The sequence below is a fragment of the Staurois parvus genome, unplaced genomic scaffold (assembly GCF_062004578.1).
Source record: "Staurois parvus isolate SC_StPar_1 unplaced genomic scaffold, SC_StPar_1.0 ptg000175l, whole genome shotgun sequence".
NCBI classification, from domain to species: domain Eukaryota; kingdom Metazoa; phylum Chordata; class Amphibia; order Anura; family Ranidae; genus Staurois; species Staurois parvus.
The window spans coordinates 1,843,230-1,863,381 of NW_028317971.1; the positions used below are offsets into that span (position 1 = coordinate 1,843,230).

Genomic DNA, 20,152 nt, shown 5'->3' on the forward strand with positions numbered 1-20,152 from the left:
AGGAAATCCGTGCTGTGGCCTCGGCCTGCCTGACCGCTCCACCTCTCCAGCCCTGACTGCACTGGTACCTATTCGTTTAAGGTTTATTGCACCTGGTTGTACATATTTATGTAAGTGTTGAGTTTGATTGTTTGCATTGCGTTTATGTTTGTGTTGTCTTTAATAAATTATATTGTGTTACACGCTATACCTGAAGTCTGTGTTTCCCTGTGTCGGTCCACACACCTCTGGTCATACCTGGAGCCCTGACAGCACTGTTCCAAATTAATACGCACAGTAAGTTTTAAAACACTTTATAGGTTGTAAAGAACTGAAAATTGTCATTTGTTGTGTTTGCAGCATATTTACTGAAATCAAAAGCTATTTCAATCAAACTTTTAACAACATTTTAACTTTTTAAACATTTTAAAAGGTCACGTTACATTTTAACATAGGACCCCTTATTTGATAGCAGCTTCACAAGTCTTGCATCCATTGAATTTGTGAGTTTTTGGACAGTTTCTGCTTGAATTTGTTTGCAAGATGTCAGAATAGCCTCCCAGAGCTGCTGTTTGGATGTAAATGGCCTCCCACCCTCATAGATCTTTTGCTTAAGGATGCTCCAAAGGTTCTCAATAGGATTGAGGTCAGGGGAGGATTGAGGCCACACCATGACTTTCTTTCCTTTTATCCCCATAGCAACCATTGATGCAGAGGTATTCTTTGCAGCATGAGATGGTGCATTGTCATGCATGAAGATGATTTTATTACGGAAAGCATAGTTCTTCCTTCTGTACCAGGGAAGAAAGTGGTCAGTCATAAACTCCACATACTTTGCAGAGGTCATCTTTACACCTTCGGGGACCCTAAAGGGGCCGACCAGCTTTGTTTCCATGATTACGGCCCAAAACATGACTCCACCACTGCTTTGCTGACGTCACAGCCTTGTTGGAACAGGATGGACATCCATCAACCATCCACTACTCCATCCATCTGGACCATCCAGGGTTGCACGACACTCATCAGTGAACAGGACTGTTTCAAAATTAGTCTTCATGTATTTTTCTAACCAATGCAGCCATTTCTGCTTGTGAGCATTGGTTAGTGGTGGCCGAATAGAAGGTTTATGCACAGTTGCAAGACTCTGGAGGACTCTACACCTTGATGTCCGTGGGACTCCAGATGCACCAGCTGCTTCAAATATCTGTTTGCTGCTATGTAATGGTATTTTAGCAGCTGCTCTCTTGGTCTGATGCATGGATCTGGCAGAAATCTTCCTCAATGTGCCTTTATCTGCACGAACCCGTCTGTGCTCTGAATCAGCCACAAATCTCCTAATAGTGCGATTATCACGCTTAAGTTTTCGTGAAATATCTAATGTTTTCATACCTCGTCCTCGTCCATTGAACTATTTCACTCTTTTTGGCAGCAGAGAGATCTTTTTCCTTCCCCATATTGCTTGAAAATGGTGCTCTGCTTAATAATGTGGAACGCCCTCCTTTAGTAGTTTTTCCTTAAATTGGGCTCACCGGCCAATCTAATTATCACAGGTGTCCCAGATTGTTTTCAGTGATCAAAAGAGCCCTGAGACACAATGCCATCCATGAGTTAAACTGAAAAACAAAATATTTAATCTTTTGTGACACTTAAATAGAATTTGCATAATAATTTGGAACAGGGTGTATATGGAGCTGTATTTCTCCCACCCAAAGACTGAAGCAGCACCTTATTACATTTAAAGGCTTTCTGGTGGCTACTGCAGCTATATGGAATTTATGTTGAGGGGAGGAGAATAAATACTAAAGTTATTTTTTACCTCTTTACTTCAGCTTTAACTGCTTGCTCTTGTACCAGAATACCAGATCTATTCTAATCAAAGTAAAAATCAATGTGATACTATACTTTCACACCAGCCTGAAGTGAGATTTTGTTCTCAAGAGTAGCTGTCTGGAATTGGATTATGAACAAAGGAGATATTAGGATTGATTTACTAGAGTAGAGGCTCTTTACTTTGCCAAGTGAGTGTGTATTTAGCTTAGTAAATAAGGTAAAGTTGTCTTTACTCTGAAAACCCAGTGATATAAGAGGGAAAAGAAAACAAAATGACTTGCACACAATTGGATGATTGAAGTGAACCTAATTTATTAAGCGCACTGAACATTCACTTTCTAAAGTGAACATACTTTACAGAGTGAAGATACTCTATTCCTTTAGCAAATCAACAAATGTGTTCCATAATGTGCCAGTTTTGATTAAACTGGTGACCCAGATACTTTAAAGCAGACCATATCAAATCTGGGTGAGACCTAGAGTTGCTTACCTGGTTTGCATTTTTTATTCTCCCCAGACAAGAACTGCCCTGCTGTGAGGTCAATTTAAAAAGTCAAGTTGCCAAGAAGTCAAGTTACTTGCCTCAGAACCCAAACATGTTTCTGAGACCTGTCATACAGTTGTTTTTGTTGTGCTTCATTCTAATTTATATTATAGTGTTTTTTAAGAAATATAGTCTTCTAGACTAATACATATCATGGATGATGGCGATGAGTCAGAAAGGTAATAGTTTTGCTCAGAAAAGTGAGAGAAAGGGGTTTATTTTGTCTCTTTATGCTGCCATCTGAACACTGATGGGTTTTTGTTAGCATTAATGAGTTCAACAATAAAATCTTTATGAGATCTTATATGATGAAGGTTAAGCCATTACTTTATATGCCTCTACAACAATCAGGTTTATACGAGATGACACACCACTTAATTGATTTCCCATCTGCTGAGATACAGAAGCAATTTCTTTCCAAGCCTGGAGTCAGTGTGTACGTACCAGATGCAATATACCATAACTGTCTGGTTTTATTGCTGAGATTCAAAGGTAAACAACTTGAAAATACAGATTAACCTCAGCTGAGCAAAATTGTCAAACTGTCACTGGCACTGTTTTGGAATCCCCAGTGTCCTAACATTTACCATTCACATCAGAATAAAAGGCCCCTGAGAAATAACTTCCATCATTATGTTTGATCCATTTTTATGTTTGTCGTTGTTAACTGTAGTTTGTTATAACAATCCTGTATCTACACAACCACAGCTTTCAAGTCTTTGGCTGCTAATAAGTGCTATTCAAGTTTAAATACGTTTTAGTAAGTCACACTAAGTACAAAAAATAACACTCAAGGGTTAGTCAATCCAACATGTTTAAACTTTTAAAATGAAGTATTACTCGCCTATTGATTTTTAATGCATTTTACAATAATGAAAACAGAGCAGGAAGAGTTAGATGCCAAGTGAAAGGTAACTGAGAACTGAGATAGGAGATTTCGACAACAGTACTTTTGAGGGGTGAAACAAACCAATAGGTGAAACGTCTACCAAGATCTGAAAGCTAACCCTTTAAACATTTTAAACTGTGAAAACTCTGTTTGGTAATAGTTGTATGGAACATATTAAATGTATAAACAGCATTGTACAGCAGAAACAGGTACTATATTAAAAAATGAAGAGTTTCTTTTGTAGTTTAATTCTTTACAGTTAACTTTTAAGAGTGAAAAATCTGAAGCATGCTCTTTGATTGCTCAAATCTAAAGTGCTATAAAGTTTTTGTTTTATTATTAAAATAACAAGCATGTTATACTTACCTACGCTGTGGAACAATATTGCACAGAATAACCCAGACCCTCCTCTTCTGGGGTCCCCCACCGGTACTTTTGTTTCTTCCTCTTCTTTGTGTGCCACCTTAGGAAGCCACTGCCTATGATGGCATACCTGCGGGCTAACTCCTGACCAGGGCTGTGTGCATCCATTGACATTGCCCCCTGATGAGAGTGCAATGCAGGAAGAGAGCAAAGGAAGCTCCCAACTGACACGATTTCAGGATTGAACAACAGGTATCCTTATGCATTTATCAAACAAAGATGACAAAACACTTTCAATGGCATATTTCACAGACCAAATGGAACTAAATAAAAGAAGGCCATTTTAACAAAGGATCCGACCAAGCTCAAAATTCTTAAACTAATGCAAAAAGTAACAACATACTAGCTTAACTTTGTACTGTATTTAATGACAATGACTACACCTTGTTTCAGAGACATTTGAGAGCTTGTTTCTTCAATTTTTTATCATTATATTTTACAAAAACCTCTACAGTAAAGACCTAGTGTACCATAACCTGTTAAAAAAAAGCAACCTGAGAAGCAAATTTTAAAAGCAGGGTAAGGATAGCATTGCAAAATCACACTTACCTCTGTCACCACCGTCTTCCAGTGAATTTCAAACTCACCAGAGCTGTTAGCTGCCACTACAGCAGCACAAGCGTCCATACCACCCACCGGAATCGTATGTGTCTAAAGACTGTCTGTGGTTTGGGAAAAATGTACAGGAGTCTTATTGTCTGCTGTACAGGTGGAAGACTTTAAGCAGCACACGCAGGTTCCTTCTCTGACCAGCGTCAAAAATGTCTTCCAAACCATTTGAAAGTCCCCCTCCATACCGGCCTGATGAGTAAATGCTACTATAAGGCCACTACATACACAAGTACAGTTACATTGATTGCTTTGATAAGACATGTACGTTTATGCTGAGTTGTATGGGCGTCTGTGCTGCTGTAGTGGCAGCTAACAGCTCTGGTGAGTTTGAAATTCACTGGGAGATGGTGGTGGTTCATTCACAACTGAATTGTTTTCTCTTCAATCAAGAACACTCTTTTAGGGTGGTGGATGGACACTCATCGAACACTTTTTTATTTGTTTATGGATATATTGAACATTTTGTTTATATGGACATTTATTTCTGAGCACTTGTCACTTTACATTGTTTATTTAGCGTTGCACTTAATATTTTCAACTTCCAAGTAGATGGTAACATGACTGTGCCCCATGCAGAAAACCATGTTCATAAAGTCATTGTTATGGAACATGAGTGGACTGCACCAGCCCTGACCTAAACCCTACTGAACACCTTTGAATTATTTAAAAAGCTTATTGTGAGCCAGGTCCCTTAGTACAAAATTTCCACAGACACACTTCAAAATCTTTTGTAAAGCCTTCTCAGAAGAGTGGAGGCAGTTATAGGTGAGCCAACTCCATATTAATACAAAATATTTTGGAATGGGATTTCCAACAAGCTTATATTGGTGTAACGGTCAGGTGTCCATAAACTTTTATCCATGTAATGTATAATTCTATAATCACCATAGCTACCATTTTGCACTGGTCATTAAGCCTCTGAAGAGATAATGGCAAAGAGTGCTACCATCATAAGAAAATTGATCATAGTAAATGTTTAATATTTCACTTGTCACTTTAAAAAAATAAAAAAAACTTTCTAGAACTTCAGTGCTGTGGCCTATTTTCAATAAGGCATCAAACATAAGAATGAAAGCATCATCATGACTGTACTGGTATCTGACAAAGTAAGGTTCTCTATTCTTCTCTACTTCATTGTAAATTATTCCATGATTGAACAACGCCACTTAGATGAAGAAGTCTTATGCACTGCAGTCAATCTGAAGGAATTGTACCATAGAGTACAATGAAGCTTGCTACACCCAAATTCAAACATCAAAAAATGCAGTGAAGGTATAGACTGCAAACTGACTTAATGTCCTTTCATTCCTTCCTCCAAAACAATGTTAAAAAGCCACCAGGAATAGTTCTTCCAAAGTTGGTTGTGCTAGTAGAATAAAATGTTAGAGATAAAAATAAAATTATCACTTTAAAAGTGTATCCAAAGTCCATGAATTTTAGCTTATACAAAGTCACTATTATGCTACAGAGAAGATAAAGTCAGTAGCTTAGGTGCAAGGCTTTTCTTCAATCGCTGTGTCAATAATCCAAGGACAACTGAAGATAAAGTTCATCAGTCCTGTCCGCAGTAGCCTCCCCATATTTGAGTCAAATGGTTTATACCAGCAGAAGGTCACAAACCGCTACCATCAAACTGAAGGCCATATGGCTTGTGGAATGGCTGTGGACTGTTGGTGTAAATAGAAATGCTTCCTTTATTTTTGCTCATCTGAATATGTTAAAGATTGGTCCTGTGTGATTTAAACAGAAATGTTATGTTAAGCATATCGTTTCAAGGGTTGGTGCACTAATGTTAATATAATTGGTTCATAGAATGAAAATAATAAAGGATGATTTAGCATTCTTACATACATGCTAGTAATTGTAGTGTTAAGTCATGCAGGTTTTATGTTTGCAGGCATTTTTTAGCACAGTCTTAGAGTTAGCCTGAATAGATTACAGCTGGGTTTATATCGGGGTATGCCTTAGCAAATATAATACAACAAAGAGTTCTATCAGCTAGGGAAGGTGTTTGCAGAATGTGCCCTGTGTCTGTATTAAATCAGAGTAGATAAAAGGTTAAACTCTGTATATTGTGATGTGTCTCAACTAATTGTTGACATCCTATAGGAATTCTGATATCCATAACCTAGATGTGCTCCAAAGTTTTTAGCTGTACAGGCCACCAACATGAGAAAAGAGGGATGGTTTCATGTTTCCTTAACTATAATTAGCCTTCTGACTTTCAGCATACTCTACATTCACTCTCCCCCTACTATTCTCTTCCTGAACCAGAGGTGGATAGTAGGGATGAGGTTAAGGCTTGTTGCTACCAAAGGTTTACAGCAACTCCTGCATGATGAACCCTCCTGGACCATGTGAAATAATGCTAGAATTCGTCATAGAAACCATAATGCACTGCCTTACTTTTGATCTTAGGTCAGATGGTTTAGAAGGACCAATAAGGGAGCTTTTGGATAAGTCAGCCCCTTAATTACAAAAGGGTGAGGTCACAGCAGTCATTATACAATGTGCTTTAGTTGTGATAGGAAAAGAATAGGGAGTGTGCTGATAAAATGCATAGCGAGAGATTAGTGAAGGACTTTTAGGCACAGGCAAGTCTGTTAAAGTAGATGGAAGCCTTTAGTAAATGTTATATAGATACGAAGATGCTGTTTATCTTAGAGAATTTGAAGTGAAAGGAGAAAAGAGTTTTGACTTTTTTCCATCCTTTGATACATTTTAATGCTGCTGATACACTGCAGCCTTTTTACAGCCTATCTCCGTCCATATGCACTAGAGTGATAACAGATTACATGTGTTTTTCACAGAGCATATTTCCTAATTGTTGCTGGTTGTCATTTTTTTTTTCACACACCTTCTTTTAAAATGGACTTTTTATTAAAAATTACAGTTCCACTCTATTAAAAGCCCCAACACCCAAAGGCAATTTAAAAACAAAAATGTTGGGTACTGCAGCTGAAATTTAGATGAAAAGCTGAAATCAAACAGTATGACATGCTGCTGCTGTATTTAGACCAAACTAAATGTAACAGTTAAAAAAAAATAAAATACGTATTCAAAATATGTGATGGGATTGCTGATGCTGTCTGCGAAAATCACACTGTCCCGTTACACCACATAAGCTTAAAAGGGATCTCCCAAATGTGTAATTTAAAGGATTTGTCTATGTTGCCTCCAAAGTTGCAATGAAAGTATTCTCTCCACGTTGTACAGTGTTTTTTTTTTTTGCTTTGTTAACATAACAGCAGTGCCCAGCTCTTCAATTTCCAGCTCTCTATTAGCCTTGAAAATGGCCATAATTTAGTATCCAAATTTTACCTACATAGCTGTAGAGGTTTCCAGTTAAGTTTAGGTTTCATGGATATCAAGCAGAATTCGGAGAACACAGTTGGACAGATTTGCTCATTTCCACATATTGAGGAATGGTGCTGCCCTAGGCACTGGCTCATGATGCCACTATGGTAAATACAGCCCGTTTACCTTATTTAGGCAGTTTTCAATCTCCTTCATTTCTGAAAAGCTGAGTAGAACTCTGGCCAAGAGTAGTTTATTTTTTGGGGGGCATAGAGAAGAGGGGTCAAAGTCTTTAAGTGTTTGTGTCCTCATTACAGAGAGATTTCTCCTCAAACCCAATCATGCGAAATCTATGCATGAGTGAGTAAAAAAGACTCTCTTTAAGTACAATGGATAAATGTTAGAAAATGTTAGTCAGGTTTTTACTGCTGTTGGTGTCTTGCTGTGGCAGTGAAAGCTGCACCTCCTTTTCTTGCTCTGGTATGTTGTGGTGACAACTGAAAGGAAGTTGTCCCATTGGGATCACAGACAGCAATAAAATGTAACAGAGGTTTTAATCTTTCTCTAGTCTATCTAATACTAAAAAAAATGGTCTAGAGTTGGATATTTAGTCAAAGGGAGGTAAAGACAAAGAGTATTTCATACAATGCTTAGAATATATGTCTTCACAGGGCATGCTGAATCTTCCACGTGCAATTAATTTAAAAATTTTCAGCAATTCCATTACACCTCCTTTTCTCAGTGTCTCCAAAATAGAGGTATAGAAGACAGGAAATCTGGCTAAACTTCTGTAGTATTCTGCAATAATAAAGTGTATTGGATAAATGCACAGATCAGGTTTTTACATGTACAGGTGAAACACGAAAAATTAGAATATCGTGCAAACGTTCATTTATTTCAGTAATGCAACTTAAAAGGTGAAACTAATATATGAGATAGACTCATTACATGCAAAGCAAGATAGTTCAAGCTGTGATTTGTCATAATTGTGATGCCACGCCGCATTGAGGCAGTAATTGCTGCAAAAGGGGCCCAAACCAAGTACTGAGTACATATGCATGCTTATACTTTTCAGAGGTCCAATATTGTTCTATGTACAATCCTTGTTTTATTGATTGCATGTAATATTCTAATTTTCTAAGATTGTGGATTTGGGGTTTTCATGAGCTGTAAGCCATAATCATCACAATTATGACAAATCACGGCTTGAACTATCTTGCTTTGCATGTAATGAGTCTATCTCATATATTAGTTTCACCTTTTAAGTTGCATTACCTGAAATAAATGAACTTTTGCACGATATTCTAATTTTTCGAGTTTCACCTGTATTTTGTTAAAACGTGACTCAACTGAGCAGAGCTCTACAAAGGATCAGAAATGTTCCCCATCTTCAGCATCTAGCTATTTAAATGTCACCTATATAATACTTATGATTCTTCCTTAACCACGGGGTAAAATTTGACATGTGATTTCTTTAACATGATGAGTGAGCAGGTGTGATGTTTCTTTGTAGCGTGCATATATTTAAAAAATTAGCAAAGCAAATGTCTTGTTAATATGCACATTCAAGCTATATAAAATTAAGTGTCTATGCCCATGCCTTATAATCATCACAGGTATACACAAACAATATGACCAATGCCAAGAAAAATCACATATCAGGATTAAAGTAGGACATATAGATTTATAACATACTGTATAAATCATGTCATGAAGAAATAGTCTCCAACGTGTTTAACAAGATGATGCTGAGCAACACTGATGTATGCTAACCCACAGCAACAAATCAGATGTCATATTTTGTTAGTTTAGTATGAAGTATGAAAGGTGATAACATAATAGCTAGTAATATAGCTAGATAACTGATTCCAGCTGGTTACTGGATGTGCCCATTGCCCTTTGTCTTATTTATAAGCCACTGTATGTTAGTGAGTGACATCAAACATCAATGCATGAATAAAGATGTAACAAACTTCATTGTTTTTCTTTAGTATAAGCAAAATACACACTGATCGCAGTGGAATAATGAACTATATATATTATTAACTACTTTTGAACAGAATCAAACAGTAGAGCTTCAGTAAAATTTATTAACGACACAAACGTTCTTGACTCCACAACAATCTTCAGTTCCTGATGGGGTGGGGAATGGTTAGAACCTCTATCAGGAATTTATAGTGGCTGTGCCCCCACATGGGAAATTATGTCCACTTTCTGTCTTAGTCACACAGTGCCACATCCTGTCACTCAAGGGATCAACAGGGCTGGTAGTGAGGGGAAATCTCCATTGGGAACCAAAATAAAAACCTGACAAAGGCTTTACTCTTTCTCCACTCCACCCAGTTCATACTCATACAGAGATATAATCTTGCCTCCTAAACATCTGTGGATAATTTGGTCTAAAACAGTTAAACTTGCCATTATAATACTTCTATGTGCTCAAACTTAGCATTAGAGCCACTTTAATACTTTGATTATCTTTACTAAATAAGATTGTGAGTTCCCTTTACATCAATCAAAACCATGGCAGTTTGGGATGGTGGTGAAATACAACAGAATGGCAAAATAAGTGATTATGCTATATAGAAGTCAATAGGTTACACACCAGTATAAGAGTGCTCTGAGTCATCTAACTCTTGGCTTTTAAAAAATACCAGTCTTTAGAAGCTTTCTTTGATTATTGGGCAAATAAGTCATTAACAAAATGCACAGATGGCTTTGTTCAAGTCATCCAGTTATATTACTGACCCAATAAAAGTTATGTTACTAATACTTTCAGCCATGACATCACAAAGCTAAGGTCCTGGCAGACCAAGGTTTGGGATGATGTTTGTGTTTTTGATTCACAAACTTTTGGCCAAAACGTTTGCAGGTTCACTGGCAGACATACGGAAGGAATGAAGTTCATAGCCTATGCCCATGCTAAGTTCAGACACAGGAGCCAATAATTTAAAGAAATGGATAACTGCACACAAGAGCAATATTGCCATTGTGTGTTGGAACTATCAGGGAGAGCTGACAATTTGGTGTAAGGAGGGCCACTATTATTTATCAAGTATTCGTTTTAATTTTGGTATTGGTACATTTTTTCCCCATAGAGTACCTGATATCCTATTTTATTTTTTGTTTGAAATAGATTGCTTAATAACCCAAAGAAGTGTCCAGAATTTAATAAAAAGATTCATCCCCATAGACTTCGGAGGGGTTCACTGAAAAGTTTGTGAACTAAACCCAATCAGATTTGCTCATCCCTAGTCAAGGTAAACAAAGTAAACAAATGTCCTGGTATTTTTAATAGAGCTGTAAAGAATATCTTTAACCCTGGTAATATTTTCTAGTAAACTTGAAATGGCATGCTGGTTTCTCTAACACACATTTGCAAGTTTGTTTTTTTAGTAATAATTATAAATGAAAGAAATAAATCTAGAATGTAGCTCTATGGCTACAACAATTCACTATATAACATTGACAAACAGTATGGATTTTATGAGCTGACATTTATGTTGTTTTCTCTAGTGACTATGGAGAGTGCACCACATGCAGTTGTACACAAAACATGCCATATTGTAAGAACTGCCACTGTATCAGACTGCTCCATGAGTTTCAAGCATATGAAAACCATAAGTACAATATGGACATTTCCCAACCTAACCCCACTCTGCAATGATTTAAGAGTGAAAGCAAATGTTTCTAAACACTATACTTTGATTTCATTCGTGACTTAACTGTAAAGTGCAATAGTCTTTTCTTTTTCATTAAATTTTGTTAAAGAAATAACAGGTTAGTTTTTAAAGCACACATAGCAAGTAAGCACATTACTAGCCATATTGAACAATATAGCTTTCATTGGGCCCAGCATAGCAAACACGAACTACACAAAAAAGAAAGCTATGATACAATGTACAATGTAAGAATACATACAATGTAAGTATGAGTTACTGGCATTGGCAAAACCAAGATTATGTTTTCATCTCAATTGAATCCAGTTTTCTAGCATGACACCCTAGCAAACAGTGTGTGACAGTGAATGTGGCATCAAAAGCAATTTATTTCTTTTTGCTAAAAAGTACACCACTTTTTGATACAATATAGTGCATGAAAGTTTGTTTTCACAATTGAAATGTAATACATGATAGGAGAAGGTTGACCATCATTAATATATTTAAGTAATCAAGGCATTGCATGGGGCAATAAAAATAAAAGCAACCAATTTATTGTAACTGATCAGTTTGCCTATCATTACTACTTCTTCACTCTTGAATGCTCATCAGGTTAGTTACTAGTGAAAAAATGTATTTGCTGGTCACCCATGCACTACTTAACTGAATTTCCCATTCTTCTACAAGAAACCCAGTTCTCAATAAATATAAATATGACAAATGTTACAGCCTAGACGTGGTTAAGTACATTTGCCTTTCATTGGCGAAGAATCATTGACTTCATGAAATGAAAGACCTAAATTTCATATACTGTACATCTGATGTGCGGCAAAAAAAGAACTTCAGCCTTAAAATGTTTATTTGCATCTGTCTGGTCTCACTTATAAATAACAAAAATCTGCAGGGTACGTGCTGAAGAACAGCAGGGAAATGCAGGGAAATCTGAGTCTCATTAATGTGCCAACATTTTTCTGCAATTTGAAATATGCCCCTCAGTGTGCAGGAAGCAGATGTTGTGCGTTGGAGTTTATGTTATTCTCTTACTGAATGTTGGGCGTTGGTGGTGTGAACAATATAGACTGGTCTAAAAAAAAGAATTGTTGGATACAAATATTGTAAGTTTCCATCAGAATCATCTTATGTACAGTCAGCTTGATTCTAAAGCTAGTATTATTTTTATACCCAAGATTATATAGCAAGATTCAAGGTTGTGTAGTCATTGCTAACTATATCACCATAATAGCAACCGTCTAGGGAACTGTCACTACTGTAAGATGTACAAAAATTAGGTGAACGCTCAATATGGCAAAAATAGGGATTAAGAATACATTGATCATTTCAAAGTTTAAAACTGTACATGTTATATCCATTTAATATAATTCTTTGATACCTTAGTTTCTGGAGAATCTGAATGTTCCTCAGTGATCATCTCCTGTAGAGGAAAACAAGTATTTCAAAAGTTGTATTTGCCAGAATTGCATAACCTTCATGAATAGCTGAAGTTTAGTACCATAGCCTAATTGTGACTATTCCTAACATATGAAGCCCACACTTATATTGATTTCATTATTTGATAACCCAATTGTTTTGACATTTTGATCATGCCTAATATACTTTTAATCTAGACAAGAGAGTCTCCACGTTTTAGAAATGTTTGATAACAAATACGTTTGATTTCATACATCCTAAAAGTGAAATTGTTATAAATATTCTTATTGTATATGTAGGACAGTAGTTTTTTAAAAAATAAATCAGGGATACAATATTTCTTTCTTTCACATTGTAATAACACATCTCAAGGCCTCTGGTATTACAATAACGAGGAAAATATGACCAACATTAAGATTGCATGAAATGTTTTAACAAGTATTTTTTTCTGAACGGGTTTTAATATAAAATGAAAGATTCGCCACCAGCAAATATTTGCAAAACGGCATAAATATGCCATAATAGAAACAGGCCACTAAGATCAATAAGAGAATAAGGGGTGTGTGGTTGACAATTCCAAGCATCCACACCTGGTCCCAAGCGAGTAAGCATGTGTATTTTACACTCACTACATTCATTTATGGTAACTCAGAGTATTGTATTCTCGCTGAATCACTTGGAATTGACAGCCTAAACAAGTTTAATACCTTTGTAAATCAGACTCTACATATGAGATTACATTTAGATTTTAGTACACTATCGCAACTAAGTATACCTGGCTTATACTTGTAATTTTTGCCTTCTCTGTCCTCTCTGTTTCACAACAAATCATTTATAAAGAGTTGCAATAAAGAGGAAACACAAAAAAACACATACATATAGGAACATAGGGGTTTATTTATTAAAACTGGTGAGTGTAAAATCGGGTGCAACTCTGCATAGAAAACAATCAGCTTCCGAGTTTTATTGCCAAAGCTTAATTGAACAAGCTGAAGTTAGAAACTGGTTGGCTACCATGCACAACTGCACCAGATTCTGAGTGCACCAGTTTTAGTAAATCTATCCCATAGTTTTGAATGTTCAAGGAGCAAAGTACTAAGTACACCAAGAACAACCAATAAATATCCAACTTGTACCTGTCTGACATTAGTAATTGCTTATTGGTTGCTATAAGTTGCTTGTGTTGCCCTATCCTACAAGTATTGTTTGTTAAATAAAGTGGATAATGTTGAAAGTGCCACAGAGAGTGAGCCAACAGGCTATAAACAGGGGGGATTAACATACAACTGAATGATCCAACCAAATAATTCACTCAGGAATTATGGGTAGGTTCTAGATGTAATAGTAAAGCACACATAAATATTATTTGCTTAAACATACTTGTTCTTTAGGATTAAATTAATGGTAATCCCATGCTCCTTGGTGTGAAAGAAAATAATTAAATGCCTTTGCTGAAGTTGCAAGATCCCTTGTTGTCATTCACTTCATCTGAGCTAGTGTGTGATCTAGACCAAGAAAATGAGCAAATAGCGAAGCCCTAGAGTGGCAATAAATCCAGGAGCTAGCAGTTTGTAGCAAATCATCAGCAATATCAACTTCCATATTTATATTTCTATAATAACTGGTAAAAGTAACAAAACTTACAAAGTCTTCACTAGGTTCTGGTACAGCCAACGTGAGTGCTGAAGGTCTTATACTGTCTTGTTCTTTCACAGTTTGTGTTGTGCTTGTTATACTGGGCTCAGTGCCAGAGTTCTGGAGATCCTTTTCTGATTGCACATGTGATGATGTGTACCTTGCATTACTGTGCTGCTCATCAACAAGTTCTGCGGAAGTATTAGCGTCTTGATTCTTTTTTTTCTTTTCTTTCTTGTTCTCTTTGTTTCCCTAAAAAAAAGTTGCATAAAATGATATAGTTTATATAATGAATACTGCATACATAGAAAATAAATTATGGAAGGGCAAGCTAGAATTGGTGTCTCACCTTTTTAATCCCTTTGTGCCTAAGGGTAAAACAAATCTTAGCACCTAAGCACAATTTTGCAACTTTGACATATGTTAGCAAAACTGTATATATCATCACAACTACTTTGTGCATCCAGGTGGATTATACCTTGTTTTTTTCAGGACAAATTGGGCTTTCATTTGGTGGTAAATGGTAATGGATGTCTCCTGATTTTTTTTATTACCGAAGGAAAACTGGCCCAAAATAATAAAAATAAACATTTTTTTAAAACGTAGCTGTATATATCTTGCTACTACCATAATCTACAACAAAAGAACAACCCAAAACAATTTCTTCTGCTCCTGATGATTGCAGCAATACCACATGCGTGCATGTTAGTTGTTGTTTGTACCCATAGTACATCCCAGAAACAATAGTGCACAATTTGCTTTTTTTTTATGCTGCCACTAACTGGCACTGATACTAATTTAAAAATGAAAAAAAAAACCTTGACTGAAAAAAAAATAAACTGACCCTGACCCTTGAGCCTGACCTTGACCCTGACCTTGACCCAAACACTAACCCTGGCAAAGACTTAGATCAAAGTTTGATCTAGGTATTTTTGTTTATTTTTTATTATTATTATTATTATTATTAATAATTTATTTTTTTACATACATTTATTTTTTTCTCTCTGAAAGGACAGAGAGATACAATGTAACTGAGAAAAAAAAAAAAATAAAATATTTATTGATATTCCATCACCCTTGTTCAGCAGTTTCTGAGGAAAAAAACACTTGCATAACCATTTGGACCATCAGAAGCTAAAAGTTTACACAACTTGATTATTATTGACTAATACACCCTGTGAGAATGGCTTCAAGATGCTATCTCTGATGAAGAAGGAACCCCCTTCGAAATGTGTCAGCGTCATTCTGAGAATTTCCCCTTCAGATGGGATTCACATGTGTCTCCTTATCGTAGGATGCGCTTTTGGATTTTATATGCCTGTTTTATTACTACTCTTGTGAGTATATCTCCTAAATCAATACATTTATTAACTGTTTACTGAGGTAATGCGCACGGTTTGTGCGCTCTGTTTTTGTTTTGTTTTTCACTACAGTTTGTATCAAGCTTCCACAACTTTGTATTGGAGCTACAAAGCCTTTGATCAGTCTGGGACGAACTTCCATGCATCTTTATACTATTGATCCATCGACCCTCTACTGATCTGGGTCCCTGAGCGCAGGAGGTGTTGTAATTGTAGAAAAACACACAGTGCAGGGCTCAGGAGTGCATATCACAAAGATTGCAGGGGTCAGGAAGAAGTTACACAGAGAGTGCAAAAGTGCACAATGTAACAAAGGCAATGTAACACAAAGGCAATTTTGCAGAGTACAAACAAAAATGACCCCCCTCTTCTCAGTACCAGTCTAACCCCCTTAGTAAAGATCTCTGCTAATATCCCTAAATCTCCCCTCCTAGCCCACCCCTCCAGCTCAGACCCCTTAGTACAGACCAACCCACCAGCACAGATCCCTCAGTACAGAAGACTTCACTCCACCCCCCAGCACAGACCCCTCAGTATAGACCAACCATCCCAGCACAGACCCCTCAGTACAGATGGACCCCACCAGCACAGACCCCTTAGTATGGACCAACCTCCCCAGTGTAGATCCCTCAGTACAGAATGCCCCTCCCCCCAGCACAGACCCCTAAGTAGAAACTGAACCCCCAAATACAGAACCATCAGTTTAGATGGACCCCAGCAGTATAGATGCTTCAGTGTAGATATACCCCAGCACACACCAGTACAGGCACCCCTCCTCCAGTACAGACCAAGCCCCCTCACACCGCAAACTATCACAGACTCCTCAGTACAGACACCATCACCCTCCCATTACAGACCCCTCAGTACAGACACCATCAGTACAGACCTTTCAGTACAGAACAACCCTCCCCATCAGTACAGACATCTCAGTATAAACACCCTACAGATCTCCCCAGTACAGAACTCTAAGTACAGACACCACCCCCCTACCTTCCCAGTACAGACACCCTCGTCCATCCATCTGCAGTCTAAATGCAGAGACAGTTCAAAGACAGAGGAAGCCCTCCCCTTGGCTCTGCCATTTGACCAGAGCTGAGGAGAAGCCTCCCATTGTCTATGAGGGTGTTGTGGCCTCCCATCATTTGTTTTCACTCAGTAACACAGAAAAAAAATGGTTGAGCGGCCACAGTACCACAGAGAGTTAGCACTGGGAGCGGACTGCACCCCTCTTAGTCCATCACTGCTCACAACAAACAGCTACACTGTAAGCTGATTCACACATGTGTAGTGCAGACTGAAGCTCAGGTTTCACAGCTAATTGATACAGTAGCTGTTCACAGGTTCACGTCAGGTTTACATCAGGTTCAGGACAGGATTAGATCAAGATCTTCTGTTCACACATATGCGGTTTAGGAACGGTTCCCATAGAAGTCAATAGCCTGTAATCTCTACCTGAACCTGAAGCCACTACTAAGACATGACTCTTTTTAAAACTGCACTGAATCCGCACTGAATCTGCACCAGCCATGCACTGGACATATGTGAACAGGCACCAAAGGAAGCAATGGTATTTCACATGTCATGCATGTTCAAACTGCATCCAATCCACATATATGTGAACAGGCTTTTATTTTGGATTCTGTGCCTCATAGCAAATTACAACTTCAGTTAGACTTTGTAGACTGTCCTTCACAGGAGTCTTGTGATAATTCTTATATACAGTAAGTTTACCTAACTCAGACTTTTAGTGTTCCATTCTGTATACTTAGAACATACAAAAACTGTCAAATGAACAAAGAATCATATTTCTGGTTAAGAAATTCAGCTTCTTTTTATTACCACCAACAGCCCCCCTCATTGGAGAGTGAATCAACAATACCACCTCTGTAATGGGGACTGAAAGCACAGAAAAGCTCCCATTGACATGCAAGAAATGCAATCACCTTGTTTGGAATAAAATCACAAGAAATGGTATTAGCCCTGCCTGGTTGTCTCTTTGCAAACTACTGAATCAGTGCCGCACTCCTCAAAACACAAGGAGTACTTGTTTTGTAGTCCAAAATAAGAAATAACAGGATTAGACCTCTTAAGATGAAATAGGCAGTCTGAACAAGACACAGAACAGTTGTGGATTACAGACATGGTCATCAACAGGTATGTTTTTACACCTCAAGAGTAGTTCATTGTTTGGGCAGACATACACTTTAAAAAACAAATGTGAACAAGAAATTCACAAGAAAAAAGCGGTTACATAAAGGACAATGTGATTCAGTCTATTTTCCCACTGTGTATCCTTCCCAGCTGAGCTTCTTTTTCCATGAAAGTAGAGGTTACACTTTTGATGATTGGTTTATGCATTAATATTGCATTTTTGTACAATACATATATCCCCACCCTGATGTGTTTTGCTGTATAAGCAAAAGTTCTCTACAGCATATTACATTGTATGGCTTAGCCATGATGTTTCTTTTTTATTTTTATTTTTTGGTTTTATGTTGTTTTTTGTACTGTTATATATTGAGGTGGTGGCTATCAGCAGTCTTTACTCAATGTTTCACATTGCTATTTTGCTAATAAAAGCATATTTTGATTACAAGTTTGAGTATCGCATTGTCCTTTATGTAACCGCTTTTTTCTTGTGAATTTCTTGTTCACATTGAATTTCTGTAGGCATTTTTGGTTATTGGGCAATACTTTATACTTTTAGCGATACCTATTACCTTTAATGCCTCCTTTTTTATGGTTATTAAAGTTGACATACACTTTAACCAGGAAATAAAAGGGTAATTTTACTGACTAGTAGAGGTAGGTGTATCACAGCAATAGTTGGCGAAAATTACAAATCCTTTAGGGGGTATACCGGAAAAAATGTATGTATTTAAAATATGCATTTAGCTATTAATCTATAGTTCCACATAAAACGGAGAATCCTACCTTTCCATAAAATACTTGCTGTGCCTCCAGTACTGCACTTGTATTAAAAGAAAGTTCAAGTCTTGTTTCTGCCTCTTTTGCAATATCCACAGTAGATGGCTCAGTTGTAGTTTGTGTGGGTATTCTGATAACGCTACCAGTGTTATCAGTAACATCAGCTTCACTTCCTACAGTTTCGGTGGTTGTAGAGCTGCCCATCTTTACATCAATTGTCATTTTTTCCAAACGAGCTTTTTTCTTGTGTTCTTTTTTAGACTCCTACAAAATAACAAAAAGAATATATTTTACAAGACAGGCATACTGTATGACATTAGACTTGGTTGGCTGAACTCACTGGACCTATGCCTTTTTAACCTGTAACTATGTGACATGAAAATACTGGTTTTAGACTGTCTGCATATCAGAGTATCAAATATCTGAATCAACTGTGTAAAAAAAAAACCCTTTTATTATTGCACTGCTAGAAGAATCTAAAAAGTTTTAACAATTTTATATATAATAGCTATACATTGCAGTTGATTTACTAAAGGCATACAGGCTATCTTTGCAAGGGAATTTGTACTGAAAAACTGAACTCACCCAAGCTCTACTGCTATAATCCTAATAAAATCTGGAGATCGGTGCTCAGGCTTTACGTTCACTTGTCACATAGTAATCTTCAAAAGGATATAGCCGGCTACACGGATGCTTCTCAATGTAATTCCTCTATTGGTTACAACTTATTGGTACATGATCTACTGATGCTAATGCGTTTCGGCGAAAGCCTTAAAAAAAAGCAAAGCTTTGAGGAAGGTTTTTGCTGAAACGCGTCAGTATCAGTGGATCCTGTACCAGTAAATTGTAACCAATAAAGGAATTACATTGAGAAGCATTAGTGTAGCCAGCTGTATCTTTTTGAAGATTATTCATTTTCACTTAGCTTAGTGAATGTAGTGAAAACCCACTTTGCAAATAATACCTAATCATGTGCAAAAAAAGTGTATTTTCACTTACACATGATTGGATGATAGCAGTCAGCAGAATTTTACCTCATCCACTGAGCTAAGAGAACATACCCTTGCAAAGTGAACAGTCTTTTAGTAATGTAACCAATTTTGTGACTAGTATGTGCTTCTGTATTGGCGATAACCTAATTACAACAAGTGATTTGGTTGCCCAGATCTCTAGAAGGACCTTACCTTTTCCTGTTTTTGCCTTGTGGACCTTTCAGGCTGTGCATGTGTAGTGGAACGGGTGACTGTTGAGAATTTATTGACATCTACAGTGCTGGTTATCTGAGTAGGCAGTGCAAATGTCTCACTTTCCTGAATAGTTAGCTGAAGTACATGGTCCTCTGTGTTTTCCTCTTGCTCCTCAGTGACCACGTTTGTTAAAATACCAAAGGGCAAAGCATCGACTTGTGGTTTCTTCTTTTTCTTCTGCTCTTTCTTGTTTTTATTTACATCCTTGGAAAAGAAAAAAGTTTTGTAGTGTCATAAAGATGGCATAAAACAAAAGATAACTGTACAGTGAGGCCACATTTGGCTTGTTACATCTATCTACAGTAACAGCAGTAGAAATC

General features: G+C 37.1%; 1 protein-coding gene across 1 annotated transcript in view; it reads right to left on the minus strand.

Annotated features, from left to right (window-relative positions):
• Positions 1–20,152, minus strand: part of LOC149462377 (uncharacterized) — a 459,390-nt gene that overhangs the window by 198,319 nt on the left and 240,919 nt on the right. The window contains exons 66-69 of the mRNA XM_089676871.1: positions 19,770–20,036; positions 18,592–18,849; positions 14,306–14,548; positions 12,624–12,665 (exon numbers count right to left, since the gene is read on the minus strand). Of these exons, the coding sequence (XP_089532997.1) occupies positions 12,624–12,665; positions 14,306–14,548; positions 18,592–18,849; positions 19,770–20,036 (810 nt within the window). The remainder of the gene's footprint in view (positions 1–12,623; positions 12,666–14,305; positions 14,549–18,591; positions 18,850–19,769; positions 20,037–20,152) is intronic.